This window comes from Hoplias malabaricus, chromosome X1 (genome assembly GCF_029633855.1).
Source record: "Hoplias malabaricus isolate fHopMal1 chromosome X1, fHopMal1.hap1, whole genome shotgun sequence".
Taxonomy (NCBI): Eukaryota; Metazoa; Chordata; class Actinopteri; order Characiformes; family Erythrinidae; genus Hoplias; species Hoplias malabaricus.
The window spans coordinates 16880607-16900219 of NC_089818.1; the positions used below are offsets into that span (position 1 = coordinate 16880607).

Sequence of the window (19613 nt, forward strand, 5' to 3'; positions counted from 1 at the left end):
TCACTAAGACAAAGATTTTTTTTAAGTATTTGCATGAATAACTACCCTTGAAAATTTCCTTTGATAACAATAATATTTCCTAGCTAACAGGCACTTTTAAAGTAAGGTGAACACTCATACCAGCATATTGGATCAAGTCCAATAAAGGTTTATTCCAATATTAAATAATCCCAGAAAGGTATCAACCCTGAGTGTATGAGCGAATGTCTCCATTGACCTTACCATAACCATTCATCTCCATATTTTTTGGTCCGATATTTTCTGAGGGAAAATATCAAATATATGTAGTGGATATGATGAATGTGTATTAATTTCTAATAAGAAATTTTGACTTTCTGAATATGTGATTTTAAGTACCCAAGCTTTCGCTAGTTTTCAGAGACATCTCCAAACCAAGATTGGAATTTCAGATTAGCATCCAGAGCAGGCTCGTAAAACCTCAGGACGTTTACGACCCAAGGTCCCAGGGTCAAGAGGAGAATCTTTGCAATATGCAGAGAGACACACAGACTCAAACTTGATTAAAACTGTTTTCTCACACATTTTGAAAGATTGTTAAACAAAACAATCACAAACCTCAATTCCCATTGGTTTAAAACAATTTGAAGTTACATATGTGCACAACTGTTTGAAATTAATTCCATTTGGACAATCAAAATGGGTGGGATTGAATTACATGTGTTTAAAGTCATTTTTGCTTTATATGAATTTATGTAGAACCAAGATAGCCACATACTATGTGTGTAGTTGGTTAATAATTGTGTAGAACATAGTTGTCTTAATGATATTACTTTGTGTTAACATCTAATCTTTTATATTGCAAAAGTATGATTCAAAGTCTTGGACATTCATTCAAAGGAATGGTCTTCAAGCCTTTTGTCTTGTCAATGGTCATAATTTGTATGTGATGTCACTACCAAGGTACAGGAAGCAGCCAATCAGGAGCAAGAGATGCTCCAATCTTATCCAATCGGTAGTAAAGGCGGGTCTAAACTCTGGTTAAAAACCTGTGGCACCAAACGACAAGGGCTTCTTCCTGCTTTCACGGCTGCTCGACTCTTCACTTCAAGGCTCCAGACACTTCGGGCATTTGAATCAATTTTCGAAATGACTCTGCAGGCCCCTTTGTAGACGTCAGACTCGTGGCTTTCTTAAACAGTCTTGGGCCCCTTAAACGTAGTCCAAATATACAAAAGTTCTATATTAATTTTGTCCAGATAGAAACTATAGATTAAGAAAAGCTATAGTTTAACCCTAGCGAAATTTCAATGCCACACCCAGAGCATGGAAACCTTATACCTCTGACACTCAAAAGGACGACAACGCCTCCGGACCAGTGACGGAGAAGGCTGCACGCACCTTCAGAATGACCTTCTGAGATGAGGAGAAACCTGCCCAGGAGAGACCTGCATGTATGTGTCTCTCTCTCACAAGGCGGCAGATCAGCGACGACGAAGAATCCCCACAGAGACCTTCAGAATGCCACCAGCTCTGACGGCTGCGTTGGAAAGTTGGTACTGAAATGCTTGCTGGGATAAACAATACCCTTTCTTAGAACTTAGAGTAATAATTATCATAGAGAACTTCCCTTATACATTAATCTCCCTGTTCCCTCATGTATCGCAGTAATCCATTTCTTTATATGAAGGTATAATCAATATTCATTATCCTATTTTACAATTAATAAACCAATTGTGTGATAAAACCAATCCTTGGTTATTTGTTTGTGTGTTATTTATTTGTTATCTTTCTTGTATGGAATTATAACTTTTAGTTCAGATTCAATTTCAGAGTCAAGAACCCACAGTGGGTCTATGAGCAAAATTCATTAATAATAGTTAATTCTAACTAATTATGCTGTATAATATGTGAAGATAACCTTATTGTCTAAACTAAAATTAGACTGTTAAAGACACTGCATATTATTTAATGGCTCCCAAACATGGAGCTTAGCAAAATGAATTCAATAATTAATTATTATTTTATTATTTATATATTTTATTAATTATCATTGACTCCACAATGTAGTGCTTATGCCACCGCAATGTGTGCATAACTATTTCCGCTAAACCTGTCTCTTCAAGTAGCAGACTAATTACATTGGCTCCAGAGTATGACACAAAAGCCCAGCTGATACGAGTTGGTGGATGGCTCCGCAGATGTGATGCACTGGATGAAGAGACACTACATCCAACTGTGCTGGACCCTCATCATACCATCACCAATCATTCAGGACTTTGATAGTCGGCTTGCAAACCCAGGACCTGAGAAAGTGTATGCTGAGCTACGTAGGTTCTGGATACTGCAGGGGAGATCAGCCATCAGAAAGCATCAGCACCAATGTCTTGAGTGCCAGAAGTGGTGTGGGTTCCCAGTGATCCCCTGGATGACTGACTTGCAACCGTCCTGCTTGCGCCTTCACCACCCAGCTTTCTACTCCACTGGGGTAGATGGTTTCGGACCATCTCGGACCATCTCGGTAAGGGTGTTTCGGACCATACCTCATTAAGATTGGTCGACGCACAGAGAAACGGTGGGGTGTCATTGTCAAATGCCTGATGACTCATGGGGTGCACCTGGATCTCCTAACCAGCATGGACATGGACGCCTTCCTGATGGCGCTCCGATGCTTCAATGCTCGATGACGCAAGCCACACAAATTGCTTTCTGATCAGGGCACAAACTTCAGAGGTGGCAACTCAAAACTCCGGGAGACATTTAATGCTCTCACTCAGTCTCTACAAGACACTCTAGCCAGTCAGCAAATACATTTCAAGTTCAATACACAGTAACAGAAGATGTGCTGATGACAGTGTTGATAGAAGTAGTAGGCATCATGAACTCAAAGCCACTGGGATATGCTTCGTCTGACATCTCAGATCCAGATCCTATCATACCCAACATGTTGCTGATGGGGCGGCGGGTTCCAACCACTCCTCAAGTTGTCTACTCAGAAGCAGAACTACTCAGCCGGCGCAGATGGAGGCAGTGTCAGGTCCTTGCTGACCAGTTTTGGACCAAATTCATCAGAGATTATCTGCCTTCACTCCAGATCCACTCAAAGTGGCAGCAAGAGAAAGAGGATCTCGTCCTTGGTAGTATTGTTATGATCGTCAACCATCTACAATTACATCGGGCCTTGTGCCTGGTGGGCAACGTCTCAGCTGTCTTTTCTGGAGCTGATGGCAAGATACGGACTGCGCAGATCCAAGTTAAGCACCAAACCTACACACGGCCTGTTACATGACTCATCAGACTCCCAGCTCTACCTCAGGACACACATGATTGACTTCATTAACAACTTTACTCCGCAAAGTTGGGGTCGGCTGTTCAAAATGCAGTCACCCTAACTTGCAGTGCCCAGCTGCATAGCCCTTGTTGTGTGGATAGTGGATAATATGCACTGTTCACGTGCTGAGCTGGTGGTCGGACACTGATCAACTAGAGAGAACCAATAAGAACACTCTGTCGGATGCCTCGTAACTGAGTCACCTGGACCTGCTGCTGTGCGGAGTTGGGAGCAGTGCAGCGGAGTGAAGGATATTAGCACAGTGTGCTCTTGGATACTGCGGGCTTTGTGACGGAAAATTTATTTATCATTGTTTCTACCGTGCGTCCATGAGACTGTAAGTTTTATGTTAACGTTCTTTACTCAGTTTAGCATTAATAATCACTGTTTAGTTAGCGGAAAGAGAAGGAGAGTCAAACTTGTTTTTTGTTAGCCACTCTGTGCATCTGTCGCAGCAGTACGGTGCTTCCTGTGCTGTTAGAGAGGTGGCCTTTGTGGGATTAATGCAACATAATGACTCGTGTAGTCTTAAATGGACAGTATCGTATTTAGCACTTTAGCAGTAATTATAATAGTTCTGTATTTCTAATGTTAATAATTTACTAATATATCTGCAGCAGGTAAGCTTTCTAGTGAGTGGTTAAAAAACGCTGTTTATTGTTATTGTATGTGCACAATATTATTTCCATATAATTGTTTATTGCACTGATTGATACTTGTGTATATTCTGTTGATTTCTGTTCACAGAAACCACAGGTTAGATTTAATCACAAAGCTTTCAAACTGATATTGGGTGGCATGCATATAAGAGCGTGTTAATAAACCAATGGTTTGGAAATGACATCTCCTTGTTCTTACCGGACAACCTGAGGCTATTGCTTAATAACTATATCAGCACTAGTCTACATCAGTTACTGGTCGGACTCAGTCACAACACCCTCCAAAACAAATACATTTTACTGGTTTAAATAATGATTTTACAACTACGGCAGTTCACACTCAGGCCAGCAGGAGGCAAAACACTGATGATATGGTCTTAATTGCACATACATGTCAGTTCTTGTCTGTGGTGTGTTGGTAATTTGGGTGCTTACCTTACCTTCATTACCTTCATTCATTATAGAATGATTCATTCAACCTGACCCTGTGGTATGGAAGGCATGTGATTTATATGATCATGTATATGTTGTATTTATGATGATCAACATCCGTAAGTATCAGAATGAGTCTTGATGCTTTTACAGGGTATAGTATCATAATTATTTATCATGTTGTTATATAGATCACTGAATGTCACAGCACTAAAAGCACTCCAGTGAAAGGTGTGGCCTGCATTTCCTGAAAGAGTCCCTTTTAGTAAACAGTGAGCTTGAGCCTGTGACAATCTCATACAAGCTCAACAGAATATCTCATCCTTCTCAAAATCACACTTAAGGCACATACCCTCTTTCTTTCACTTGCCCCTGAAACATAAAGCCATAGTCATCACTGTTGGGAAGGAAGTAATGCTCAAAACTTGTAGAAGTTTACTTAGCTCATGTCATACAGTTGAAAAATACTTGTCAGTTCTTGTCTGTGGTGTGTTGGTAATTTGGGTGCTTACCTTACCTTTTTTTTTTGAGGAACTATGAATGGAACCATGAGTCATTCAACCTGACCCTGTGGTATGGAAGGCATGTGATTTACATGATCATGTATTGTTACGACCCAGTCTAGGGTTGAGCCGTAACAGAAAGAGGGATGTGTTGGAATTAATATATGTGAAGGAAATAACTGTAACAGAGATGTAAATGGTGAAACAAAAAGGACACAAACGGAAACACAGAATGGATAATGAATAGAATATATATTGTAAATGTGATATATACAATGAAACCAAACACCAGTGAACTTCAGGATGGCCTTTAGCCGACAAAAACAACAAACAAACACCCCTCCTAACTGACCCACAAACAACTCTAACTTAAGTGTAAACAAAAGACAACACCTTTCCTTCCTCCCTGTCTATACACAAAAACACACACAAAACCCACTCCCAAAACAAACGGCAGCCAACCCTACTCTGGTGAAATATATACACAGTGTTTACAATAATTTACAAAAGATATATCTAGCGTCAGTAATCAAAAAGGGCAAAATCAAACTCGTAGTCGACATAGGAATGGAGCAAAGTCAAAACCAGGTAAACAGAATTCAATATACACAACACAAATCACAGCACAAAACAAAGCTTCCTAACAGCGTACACAGACTCGTATTTATGACTCCCGCCGAGATGACCTAGACGAAGTGGTGACAGACACAACACATGGACTGGATGACGGACCGGACTCTGGACGATGTACAAATACACAAACTGGAATATGGAATGAACTCTAGACGGATGAACAAACATGGACTGAGAGAGAGAGAGAGAGAGAGAGAGAGAGAGAGAAAACACACACATACACAGCGCACCATAACAGTATATGTTGTATTTATGATGATCAACATCCATAAATATCAGAATGAGTCATGATGGTTTTACAGGGTATAGTATCAAAATTATTCATCATGTTGTTATATAGATCACTGAATGTCACAGCACTAAAAGCACTCCAGTGAAAGGTGTGGCCCGCATTTCCTGAAAGAGTCCCTTTTAGTAAACAGTGAGCTTGAGCCTGTGACAATCTCATACAAGCTCAACAGAATATCTCATCCTTCTCAAAATCACACTTAAGGCACATAACCTCTTTCTGTCACTTGCCCCTGAAACATAAAGCCATAGTCATCACTGTTGGGAAGGAAGTAATGCTCAAAACTTGTAGAAGTTTACTTAGCTCATGTCATACAGTTGAAAAATAACACTTGACTCATGAAGCATTTTTATTGGTCCATTCATCAAGCAATTTGCACACAACATAAAGGGCAGCTCATCCTTCATTCATTCATTGTCTGTAACCACTAATCCAGTTCAGGGTCACAGTGTGGCAGGAGCCTACCTGGAATCTCTGGGTGCAAGGCAGGAATACACCCTGGAGGTCCCTGGAGTTGTGTGACTGCGACACTACCTGCTGCACCACCGTGTAAAGGGCAGCTCCTAAATTTAAATTAACATGAACATTAAAAAACAAAAACGGACATTAAAGATTTTGTGTGGACAGTTTGTAAACTGGATAACACTGAGTGCGGCTGTATCTGCAATCATAGAAGTACCTGCTGATCATAGAAGACTCCAACAGATGCAGAAAACAAAGTAATAGACATAGCCAAAGGCTTAGGTTTGCTCTTGACATTGGTGGTGATCTGTGAATCATGTTTATGAGCCCTATCTTAGTTAAATAAGTCAAAACCATTGATAAATAATATTTTTCCAAATAACAGAAAATCTTATGAATTAAATCTAATTATTAGAGACAACTAGCACTTAAGTATTTTTAACCAATCTATTCAGAGCAGGAGAGGTTCAAAAACAGGAAGGACACTTCAGTCAAATGTACTTCACTCAGACGCAGGAAGATTATTTGTGTCTGGAGACTCTTACAGAAAGATGCACATTTACTCCCTAATGAGTTCTTTAATTCTCTCTGTGTTCTTCCTCTACATCTCAGGTAAGATCAATGCTGCATCATTCCTGTGCACTGGAGGTGTGTTCTTCACTCTCTCACTGCTTTAAATACACTTTGATTAACTCACCTGCTTCAGGGTGCAGAGTGGATACTGAATAATAACATTTAGGACGAGGGTGAAATGTGTTTGCTCAGTTTTGACCAGTTTATTCCTCTGATATAGTTCTGAAGCAGTTCCTGAGTCAGAGTAACACTGTTGTACCATTTGACTTCTTCTCTGTAGAGTCTGAGAGTGTGAAGACACTGAAAAATTTAGCTGTAAAAAGAGGAGGATCTCTCACCATTCCATGTTTTTATGATGAACAATACAAATCAAACCCTAAATACTGGTGTAAGGGGTCTCACTGGAGCTCCTGTGGAATAGTAGCCCATACAAACACAAGTGGAAGAACATCAGTCACTGATTATCCGACCCAGAATATGTTTACTGTGGAACTCAACAGTCTCCAAGACTCTGACTCTGGAGATTATTGGTGCGCTGTGGAAATCAAAGGCGGTTCAGATGACGGTGATTATTTGTACCTGACGGTCAGTGCAGGTAAGAAGTCTCTCTGTGTAAAGTAGAACCTGTTCACTGTGACTTAAAGCTTGTTTGATGGAGGACGTGTTTACAGCACTCATTCTCTGCCTCTTTATTCAGATCCTGCTGTGTCTGTGATAAACAGCATAGTGAGTGGTCAGGAAGGGAGCAGTGTCAGTGTCCAGTGTCTCTACAGAACTGATTATAAGAATAAACAGAAGCAGTGGTGCAGATTTAGAGACTGGCGCTGCTTAACATCCCAGAATTCAGCAGTGCAGATCAGTGATGATGGGAGAGGAGCGGTCAGTGTGGAGATGAGTGGACTGAAGAAGAGTGATGCTGGCTGGTACTGGTTCAGTGCAGGAGAAGTGGGAGTTACTGTTCACCTCACTGTCACTGAAAGACCTACAAGTAAGATCACATCTATCAGAAATACTGCCCATATCTGCTGACCGTCCTGCTGTAAATTTTCTTGAATTATAAAGCCAAAGTGACTATTTTGTGTGTTGCAAAATCATTAAAATACTGTAATTCATTTGTGTAATTGGCCTTCCATATTCTACAGCTACGACAAGAAAATCAGGGACTACACTGTAAGTAATGACCTTCTTTATGTGACATTTACCTTTAAAAACAGCTGAATTTCACACTTTCCCTTTGTTTGCTTTTAACTGAAGAACAGCCTCCTTTTCTGCAGTGACTTCTGACAGAGTAAATGACTCGAGCAAAAGCAAAACAAAGCAAAACAAGTAATTCACTCAAAGAAAAACAAAGATGTGTTTCCTTCAGGTTAAATGTGCCCAGGATGTGTAAGCAATGCTAGTTTAATCATATCATGTGTCTTCATTCATTGCAGAAGTGGAAACACCATGTTTCTCTGGATTCTACTGGCTGCAGGACTCGGACTTTTGGTCAGCGTTGTGACCTACCTTTTGAGAAGAATGTTCAGTAAGTACTCCCTGTCTTCTATTGTCATAGGAGCTTTTGAGATTTTACCAAAAGCATTCCATGAATAGATTTCTGAATCCGGTTTGATCTGTATTTGAACAAAAATAGTACGACATTTATCAACTTTTATTTGGAAATCTCATTCTGAAATCGATGCCTGCAATACATTAGACTAATTGTGGAACAGGGTCAGTTCTAGAAAATAATGCAGCTAACCCTAACACCTGCTCTGTGGGTGGTGGTGGGGGTTGGCATTGCCCACCAAAATATCCTCTCTGCCCACCCACAAAGCACGCTGAGCCAGCTGAACCTTTGCTTATTTCTGATTGGCTCTTTGAGTCGACAAACTGTCACCTGTAGCTCAGCAGAGCAGACGAGTTCTGACACTGTGAACAGGAGAGGAAGTGATGTAATAGGACTGACTTTAAGCTCAAACCCGCATGGTAGAGTTGGCTTAATTTTTGGTGACATTTTGCTTGTTATTTCTTTCACAATATCATTCTGGTTTCTTAGTGGCAGTTACTCTCTGTTAGTTCACATTGTAATTGAAGTATTTTACAATTTATTTAGATTATGCATATAATCTATACATTTAATTGAATTATAACAACAAGAAAACTTCTCACGTGTTCCCAGTTCAACTACAAGCACCCTATTCCTGAGTCTGTGTCTGTGTGCTCTCTCAGGAGCTTGTGTTGAGTCTCTGCTTTTATTAGGATCCTTTCTATTTAGAAACCTGTTAAACTGTCCAGACTGTCTAATAAAAGTATTATGGGGCCAATTCTTTCAAGGTTTGTTTTCTGAATCATTTACTTTGTGAAGAAAAACTCGAGTGTGTTTAGATAGAGCTAGCTAAAGAAATATTATGTTGTCAGCTACAATGTGTGATGTAAGTCCTATTATGGATATGTAATGCCCGGATTTAAGGTGGAAACCAATAGAAGCATGTAAACGTGTTCTTTTTTAGTCACAAATCATGACAAAATTTTACATGTCTTTCATAAGAGAAACACTTGAAACATATACGCACATGAAGCGTGTCTGCCTGTATAGTGATGATTTAAACAAACTTTCTGATACACAGACACGAAAAAGACTCGATTTTTAAAAATGGAAAAACGTGTTCAGAGTAAAAGAAAATGGGAAATGGTTCTAGTGCAGTAGTTTTTCTTGCTTGTTGTGACATCTAATGACGTGTACACTATTTGCAAGGTCTGGATGGATTTTTTTTTTCTTGATAGTTTTCTCAGACACAGAATTACAAACAATGGCGGATGGTAACACTTTACATCCTGCTCTTGCATTTGTGTCTAAGCTCTCCTCAGTGAACCTCGTGTACTATCGATACTGGTCAATACAAACCTTCTAAAAAAATAATCCTAATGTAAAGGCTGAGGTTTTCTGCTTAAATGTAATCTATTCTGGATGCATTTGTCAGCCACATACGAAGGAGTCATGGAAATGGAACAGAATAACTACACTCCTTTGACCCCAACCAAAGCAGTCTAGAACCAGGCCTGAGTAAAACAGACTGCAGTGGTGTGGCAGACTGTCATGGAGTCACTCAGATTGGCAGAGGACCATCTTCAGTGATGAGTCCTGTTTTTGTCTTGGTGGAGACAACCAATCAATCTGTGTGTGGAGGCAGCGTGGCCAGTGCCAAGCTGAACGTGTCACATGTCCAGAAGGTCTGGTGTCATAGTGTGGGGTGCGATAGCGTATGATTCTAGATCACCTTTTTCTCTGATTACAGGCATGGGATGGTGCAGTACACCATTAGGTATCTCTACAGTTCCATGCAGAGAAGTCTGGCATAGTATTAGCATACTGAGAGACACTAATTCTGTATGTGTAGCTCAATAAATATTGCCCATATCAGTCTAAATACTTAATAATGTATTGCTCCTGGTTTTCTTTATTTTCCTTCAGAACATCATTGTAATCTGACCCTTCTTGGGAGAACAATGTTTTTTGATGATGAGAATATGTAACTTTCCAAATTCTTAATGGCACATGAATCGTTTCATATGATGCTACACATTTTCATGCCACCTTTTTTGAAACATGTTGCAGGAATTATATTGGGAATTTATTAGGAGATATATTTACAAAAATCTATGTTCATGAGGATAATAGTCAAATATTTGTTCTGATTTTAATCCACACATTTCAAACTGTACTAACCACTGCTTATAATAATAAACTTTTCTATTCTATATTATGTACTTTATTCCGTTCCATCACTACTTCACCAACTACAAACAGATCCAGCCGAGACCAGAGAGAGGATCAGTGACATCACAGTTCACAAAGTCAGTATTAATGCTGATAAGTGGCTCTTTTGTGCTCTTGTTGATTCTCTTGGATACTCCCCTGCTCAGATAGATTTATTATTTTTGAGCTATGCATCTTGCTGGTGTGCTTTCCTTTGCCATGTCTTTGTTCTCTTTTTTTCATGTTATTAAAGTTTATTAGCTATAAATGCAGATTGATGTAATGTTTACAGCTTTTCTGTGTGTATTTGCCTTGCTCTCAGCTCTCTCATAGATTTGTGCTGTCACTGCTGTTCTTCTCTGGCTTTAGATTTGCAGCTTTTGAAGCCAATGATTTTGTTTTGTTTAAACAATAGTAAGGCTGGTGTTTGTGTGTGTGTGTGTGTGTGTGTGTGTGTGTGTGTGTGTTTAATAGCCATCTGAAGATTCAAAGACATACACTGAGATGAAACCCAAAAAAAGGAAGGTAAGACCATTAATCTGCCTTTAAACTTTATTTGATCACTGAAACATTAAGAGACTGAGAAAGGTGTCTGTGACTTTATTGTATCATGTTTTTTTCTGTTATTGTGGTTTTATGCATGTTTTTTTTTAGAAAAAGCCAGAATGATTCTATAAATTATCTTTGGCCTGTTTTACACTGAAAAACCATTAAAAAAGCACATTATTTCATATTATACCTAATTAAATATGTTGTGTTTTCAAAATAAACTAATTTAAATGCTACAACAGATTATAGAAAAAGGTTTGACAGCAAAGTGTTCACAACTTCAGAAATCTGCCTTTCTCTTCCACAACAGCTGAAATACATGCAGTAAATGGCACCTTGTGATAAATTGTTTCAGGTGTTGGTTTTGTGTTTCCTGCAAACCAATCTTAGCCTATGCAGCAGTATATAGATCTTGCTTGTCTTTTCTTGTGTTTCAGAATGTGTCACACATTCTCTTTTGGGAACAGATCAGTTTAAAAGAAAGTCAAGTCAGCCCCTGCACCTTCTTCTTTCACAGCTGTGGCTTTGAGCGTTGTGTTGTTGAAATGAGCATTGACGTCCTTAAAAAGATCTCTTCTAGGAGGCAGCAGTTTGCATCTTTTAGCATTACAGTTAATGCTAGAACAAAGTTAATGCTAAAAAAAGAGTGGTTATATCCACTCTTAAAAACAATTCTTGTCCCTCTATACTCTCCCTAAAATGCCCTAATCACAGAGTGGATGCATGAAATAGTAGAAACTAAAACATGGATCTTTTGTTCACAAAGTCTGTGCAAATTTAAAAATGACATGGTTCTTATTTTGAATTCTCCACCCAGTGCCAGCTTTTTCTGATTTACAGGTGTATGGTAGAGGACAGTAACCAGAATGAACTTTGATCCAGTTCTGATAATAATTGTTCCTCACAGGCATCAGACTAAGAGCGGCATGGTGGTGCAGCAGGTAGTGACACAGTCACAGGTTGTGGGTTCAAGTCCTGCTCCGGGTGACTGTGTGTGAGGAGTTTGGTGTGTTCTCCCTGTGTCCGCATGGGTTTCTTCTGGGTGCTCTGTTTTCTTCCCACGGTCCAAAAACACACGTTGGTAGGTGGATCAGGACTCATAAAAGTGTCTGTAGGTGTGAGTGAGTGGTCTACAGATTGTAGGATTGGGAAGGAGCAAGGCCAAGCAGTTAGTGAAGTACTGCTCTGTCTTAGCAGTTACAGGGAGCCTGTGCTGTATATATGGAGAAGACAATGTTACCTCTATCCATGAGAAATGTGTATTGTGAATTTAATCATAAACTTTGTAAAGGTTTTGGATTTTACAAGTCAAATCCAAATTAAGTATTAAAATGTAACAGAATTCTGCAGTTGACACCTCAATAATGTATATGATTACTGAAACATTATCAGACTGACTTATCAATAGTAATAACTATCCACAGCCTTCATATGCAGCAGCTCAGGAATCTGACTATATCTACATCAATGTAGCCTCAGCTTCCAAAAATACAACTGTAAGTGACTTTAATGTCATAAATTAGATTTCAGTTTAGATTTAAAGCAAGCAGAGAGATCCTTTTATTCCTAAAGCGTTTCCATTTTCCAACTCTCTCCAGCTGCCGGGGGACGATGCAGTGATGTAAAACTCTGTAAGAGGTGAGTCAAAATACAGTACAATTTATTATCTGATGAGTTTATTACACTTTTTAGAATTGTTCTAATTGTTTCTGTGCTGATTGCAGTTGTGCATGGCTATATTTCTGAACAAAATACCAGACCACATCATTTGCAAAGAAGAAGGATGTTGCAGTTCAGTTCAAACAAATCAAAGAATTCATCACAAAACACCAAAAAAACATCAGTGAAGTGGATGTAAAGATTACTATGATATACCCATGTGTAATTTTCATATATTAAATTAAATATGTGCATTGCTGAATACATTAATTCATCACATATTTTAGGAGAGCCCATAGTCATCACCTTCTATTCCTTCTGACCACTGCAGGGTCTTGAAACAGTTTTCTGTAAATGGCCCATTGCCTCTGTTCCGCAACTCTAGTTTTAAATTCTGTGAACTTTGTGCATTTATCATTTTTTAAAACTTGCTTTTAAAATAATTAATAAAATATTATTAACATATTTATTCAGTACTTGAAGCTTACATTAAACAAAGTTTAACATTAAGTGTGTAAATGTGTAGAAGTGTGCTTTCTATTCCTCCTGAGATGTGAACACAGGGAGTGCCAAACTCAACAACTCAAATACTATCATTTACATAAAGCTTCTCTGCTCTTTACCTACTGCAACCAGCAACTACACAGCTGTTAAGGGAAGTGCAGCTGAATTCAGAAAAACACAGAGAGATTTGAAATAGAGATGAGGTGCAAAAGAGCAAAATATAAGTAACAGTACAAGCAGGTTTTGATGGCTGTTGATTTGTCTCAATGTTGTTGCGTCCAGCTGCTGCTATTCTGGAGATTTCCACACTCAGGTACAAACACCTCAGAGAACACTACATTACGAACATTTGTTGTTCACAAGTTAATGTGCTCCCAACATCACAATGTTTTTAAATTTCTGTGAGAAAACCAGCAGTAATTTAGTGAGTGAGGCAGAGGCATTTTTCCCCTTTTTAGCTTCATTTAACACAGAGACCAAAATAAACATAGCACAAAAAGTAAGGAAATTTGTGTTTAGTAGATTATTTCTTTATTGAAACAATGCTTCTTGGCAATGAACCTGATACCTTTGTAAAGCCTGTTAATTTCCCTAAATGGTGCCACATTTGTAAGGAACATGCATTTGTGGGATGAACAGCAGAGCTGAGATTGGGTTGCTAAATCTTTTCTGCCAATGCCAAACATCTTATTAGTCACACGCACATTTTTTACCCTATTTTTCAATAGTAGGGACCCCAGAAGACCACCACAGAGCCCTCGTAATCTTTCAAGAGGCTACTCAAGGGCTGGGCTGACTGCTATGCTGTCTTTGGCCACCAAAGATCGACTCCCCATTAATTGTGTTCTTCACCTACACCGGATCACTTCCCTATATAAAAGCTACTTACAACCCCTTTCGTGGTTGCATACAAAGACAGTCATTTTGGGAGGTAACTTTAGTACGGTCTCTTTAGCCTCTTTTCTTACACTCCTAGTGCCTTTTCTCTCCTGAGAAGATAGAACCAAAAACCAAATTGTTCATGGGCTCATCCCACAAATGCATGTTCCTTTCAAATGTGGTGCCATTTAAAAGGGAAATTAACAGGCTTTCCAACGGTATAAGATTTATTGCCAAGAAGCATTGTTACAACAAATAAATAATCTACCAAACACAAATTCCCTTAGTTTTTGTGCTATGTTTATGTTCCTGTAACGAATGTGTCACAATGTGGTGGGATGGAACCCAGCTTTTTAAAATTGAGGCTAATCATCAGCAAATTGACTGGCTCAAAACCAGACAGCAAAAGAGAACTAAAGCTCTTTAAAGACCTACTTTCACAAACAAAAGTCCAGGCTACTACTAAAAAAACATACACTCTTTTATGGAAGCAAATCTGTCTCATCAGACTTTGAAATACTACCACCTTTGAATTTGTAGCACTGAATATTTTTGCACTGAAATTATGCATCTGAATTTTGTTGCTTTTTAAGTCTTCAGATTTCTACCTTTGAATATTTTGCTTTGCAATTATGGGTCTGAATATAATTGCTATTGAATGGAAGTTGAATTGAATTTCAAGAACACGTTTACACTATTATTCAAGGTTAATGAATTCAGATAAAAAATTCAAGCTCAAAAAAATTCAAACAATATATTTCGAAGTTGTTCAAATTCGATAGACCAAATTCAGATGCCAAAACACGAGTTACACTTCCGGGATACGAAAGATGATCAATCAATTCATTTGGATTTTCTGTTTCACCTTAAAGGCTAAGCACCAGCTATATGAAAAGTGTCAAACAAATAAATAGAGTGGAATTTGAGTTTCTAACTTGTGTTTATTGATAGTCAGAAAACATGTTATTTCTTACTAATTCAAGGAATAAGGTTTAAAAGACCGTTGGTCGCCCCCTCAACGGTGTTCGGAAACTCTAATAGGCGTCTTGCCTGTGACGTAGATGGTGGACAACAACTCTAGAAGTTGCATTTAATTTAATGCAAAATGACAAAAATGTGTGTTGTTTTTGGCTGCAATCATTCAATCTACAGTGGGACATCTGTGCACAAATGGTCCAAAGATCCCAAAATATCCAGAAAATGGACTAAAATTGTCAACTTTAAACGGGCACTTTGGAAAGGACAATCCGCTCACTCCGTTATCTGTAGCTCATTTCACTGGCGCTTTTCCAACAATATGGGCATGACTCGCTAAACTTGGTGACTCATTATACTATAGCAGGCTGCGTAGCTGCATTACGGAGGTTTATAGTGTCGGATGAATTCGATTTCGGCTTCGATCACATTTACAAAAATAACGGTACCTCTAAATTTGAGTTTAGCTTATTGCTAGGCTATTGTCATGAATAATGTTGGTTATTTAGCTAGATACTGTCATAACAGTCAGTCATAACGGTGTTTTACCGCGGCGTTGTTCAGCTGTTGTCCACCAGTGACGTCACGGTTGCGTTCAAGAATTTCCGTAGCGAGCTCGGGTTTTTTCGTCAATTTAATAAGATTGTCAGTTTTCAAGCAAATTAAGCATGCTATTTTTATTTTAATTCATACTCATATTAGTCAGTAACTAAAGTAATGTGAAATATTGTGAATATAGCAAGTGACATTATGAATAGGAACAACTTCGAAATATATTGTTTGAATTTTTTTAAGCTTCAATTTTTTTATCTGAATTTATTAACCTTGAATAATAACAGTGAAAACGTGTTCTTGAAAATTCACAAGTTCAATTCAAGAGCAATTATATTCAGACGCATAATTGCGAAGCAAAATATTCAGAGGTGTTAATCTGAAGACTTAAATTCAAAAGCAATAAAATTCAGATGCATAATTTCAGTGCAAAAAAAATTCAGTCCTACAAATTCAAAGGTGGTAATATTTCAAAGTCTGATCAGACAGATTGCTTCCATACTTTTTCTTTGATTTTTGGTTTTTATCTTCCCAAGAAAGAAAAGGTGCTAGGAGTAAGAAAGCTTATCTGCCTCCCAAAACGACAGTCTTTGTATGTAATAAAGGCCAAGCACGAAAGTGGTTTTAAGCAGCTCTTAAATAAGGAAGTTATCAGGTGTGGGTGATGAACGCAATTACTGGGGAGTAGACCTTTGCCTCCCTTTAGTGGCCAAAGTCAGTCCAGCCCCTGAGTAGTAGTGATGAGAATTTCGGCTCCTAAATGGCTCTTTGTTTTACCACTTATTTCCACTGGTACAGAACAATATTACCTACATTTTACATGACTATATGGACAAAATATTATTGTTCAATATTAAAAATAATAAATAGTGTTGCAATGGCCAATTGTTTTTATGGCTGTCTTGTAATAACTCACTGATTGCACTCACACATTCAATTGTTTAAATAACTGGATTTTTATTTAAACACCTTAATAAAAAGTCACTTGTTGAAAACTTTGAAATATAGCCAATGGAATCCAACAGGTAGGTATTACAAAATAGCTTATTAAATTAAATAATCATCCATTTCTGGGTAATAAAATAAACAAATACTCTGCAAAGTGCAAAACAGCAGCATTCAACGGTAGTGATTAAAACAACCACAACTGTCAACAAACATTTAACTGACTTAACATATTCTTAAACTATTTTTTGGAAGGCAGATTGGCATTCAGGATAACCAAGTGTCTCAGGTTGTAGGGTTGGAGCTTGTTTGTTGTTCTCTGATTGGTTGAATGACAAGCCTTAGAAAAAAATGGCTCGGTCTTAGACGGGAACCGGCTCTTTCGTTCACTTACAAGAGCCGGCTCTTTGAACCGGTTCGTTCGCGACCGACTCATCACTACTGAGTAGCCTCTTGAAAGCGATCTTGAGGAGGGCAGCGCCCCGGCCACGAACATCATGCCCGCTCTGTGGTGGACTTGTGGGGTCACTGCTATTGGAAAAATAGGGTAAATACTGACAAACAACCTGTGTGTGACTAAAGGTCCTGTGTGATCAGTGAAGCTGGGAGTATGGACAGAGTGCAGAAACAGGAATGTGTTCATAAATTTATTAAGATAAAATATATTTAATTTCACTGTATGAACATGATGAGACGTTGTGTGATAGTCTGTAGATTGTTATTGAGTTACATAAATAGTGTATATATATTTATAGTCATTTGCACATCACTTTGTTAAAAACATTGTGTTGTTCAGGACAACGCACACACATTTTTAACATAAATCTCATGCTACAAACTATTAAACCTCCTTTTTAATTTGCTCACCTCATGTATTCTGCCACTGTGACTCTATTGGTGGCAGAACTGCTTTACAGATACTTCTTTTTAGAAAATGAGTTATGACGTCCCTCTGTAGATCACTATATTACCAAAAATAACAATAAATAATTTCAACATGAGAAAAAATATTTTTGCATGAGTGTACAAAGGGGAACCAGGCTTGTGCAGAAATATGTACATTAAGAAGTATGATCCAGTATGCCCCTCCAGTAGCTTTATTCACACTTCCTTTATTATTAACCCTTTATTTATTAGTAAAACCACATCAGTGTCATTTCACAGTGAAGAGTATGGATCTGTTAGACTGAAGCAACACTGCAATAAAATGTTTATGAAGCACATTTAAATCAGTGAAAGACTGAAAAACACAAAGAACACCTCCAGTGCACAGGAATGATGCAGCATTGATCTTACCTGAGATGTAGAGGAAGAACACAGAGAGAATTAAAAAACTCATGAGGGAGTAGAAGTGCATCTTTCTGTAAGCGGCTCCATAGACAAATACACTTCCTGCCTCTGAGTGAAACAGCTCCACTTCAGAACTCTTCCTGTTTGCAGCTACTGAGGTTCAAACAGGGTCCAACACTAAATGACCACTATGTTACATTTTCACCCTAAAATTACATCTTCAAAATCATTATGATGCTCCACTGAACTGTAATAGGGCGAACAGACCCTGATTTCTCATTGCTACTCTGGCCTCAGCACTGCAGAAACTGCACTGTGTAACTTTTGGAGGAGGTTAACATTGATAATCAGTTCACAGGGCTTACTCGCATTTATACACAGCATTCAACTTCACATATCAGCTACAAAATACACACTTGTTTAATACAAACCGGATTCCAAAAAAGTTGTGAATAAAAATATATATATTCAGAATAGAACACAAATCACAGATTAAACTGAGAGAATGTATCATTTTAAGGGAAAAAAATATGTTGTTTCAAAATTTCATGGGTGTCAACAAATCCATTATAAAGTTGGGACAAGGCCATTTTTTACCACTGGTAATCCCCCTTCTTCTTACAACGCTCACAGACGCCTGGGGACAGAGGAGACCAGTTTCTCAAGTTTAGAAATAGGAATGCTCTCCCATTCACGTCTAATACAGGCCTCTAACTCTTCAAGTGTCTTGGGCCTTCTTTGTCGCACCTTCCTCTTTATGATCCGCCAAATGTTCTCTATAGGTGAAAGATCTGGACTGCAGGCTGCCATTTCAGTACCCGGATCCTTCTCCTATGTAGCCATGATGTTGTAATTGCTGCAGAATGTGGTCTGGCATTATCTTATTGAAAAATGCAGGGTCTTCCCTGAAAGAGATGACGTCTAGATGGGAGCATATGTTGTTCTAGAACAGGGGTCCAACCCGCGGCTCTTTGATCCCTCTGATGCGGCTCAGCTTTTGAAAATAATTACTGATTATTTAATTAAAATGTATTTTATTTTAGTTCGTTCATTTTCAAAATGTAATTCTATGAAGATTATGGCGATCTTGTAACATCTAAAACATTTTAATATTTAAAATATTTTGTCGCTCTTAATACACGTCACAACTTCCAACGTGCGACACCCGCCAGTGTGCGGTTTCTTGAACTGTTTGACAGCTGACTGACTGGAGTCAAGCTATCCGCACTTTGGAAACTGACGGTCAAGCCATCCGCACTTCAAATCCGAATGCACGTATAGGCGCGTCATTACGGTTTTTCATTGCGGAGAACACCACGTCCGCTTTGGGACAGATAGAGAGTCTGAAAGCCGCGTTTGAGCAGCGATGTCTCTGTTACTAAATAAATGCACGCAATGCTAAAATGGACTAAAATGAACAAGCCATTAGGAATATATTTCGTTTTAAATCACTTTAAAAAGGCAAAACATGCTTTGATTATTTCATATATTTACGTATTTTTTACTTTTCTATAAACACTTAACTGGCTTTGAATAGTAATCCTGGTGGACATGTAGAAATACAGATTATATTTTACTGTCATTAAACAGAGGGAGCTCACTATAATATTCTCATGGATTTATACTGAATACTTAGCAATATGGATTTCTCAAAAACTACCCATAATGCCTAAACCATTCC

The 19613-nt window shown here is 38.4% G+C and overlaps 1 protein-coding gene across 1 annotated transcript in view; it reads left to right on the forward strand.

The window, feature by feature from the left end:
- The first annotated feature begins 2836 nt into the window (after positions 1-2836).
- Positions 2837-19613, forward strand: part of LOC136675461 (polymeric immunoglobulin receptor-like) — a 31942-nt gene continuing 15165 nt past the window's right edge. Inside the window, exons 1-9 of the mRNA XM_066652014.1 lie at positions 2837-3095; positions 7121-7435; positions 7538-7828; positions 7983-8010; positions 8274-8365; positions 10631-10677; positions 11054-11104; positions 12553-12624; positions 12727-12744. Of these exons, the coding sequence (XP_066508111.1) occupies positions 2837-3095; positions 7121-7435; positions 7538-7828; positions 7983-8010; positions 8274-8365; positions 10631-10677; positions 11054-11104; positions 12553-12624; positions 12727-12744 (1173 nt within the window). The remainder of the gene's footprint in view (positions 3096-7120; positions 7436-7537; positions 7829-7982; positions 8011-8273; positions 8366-10630; positions 10678-11053; positions 11105-12552; positions 12625-12726; positions 12745-19613) is intronic.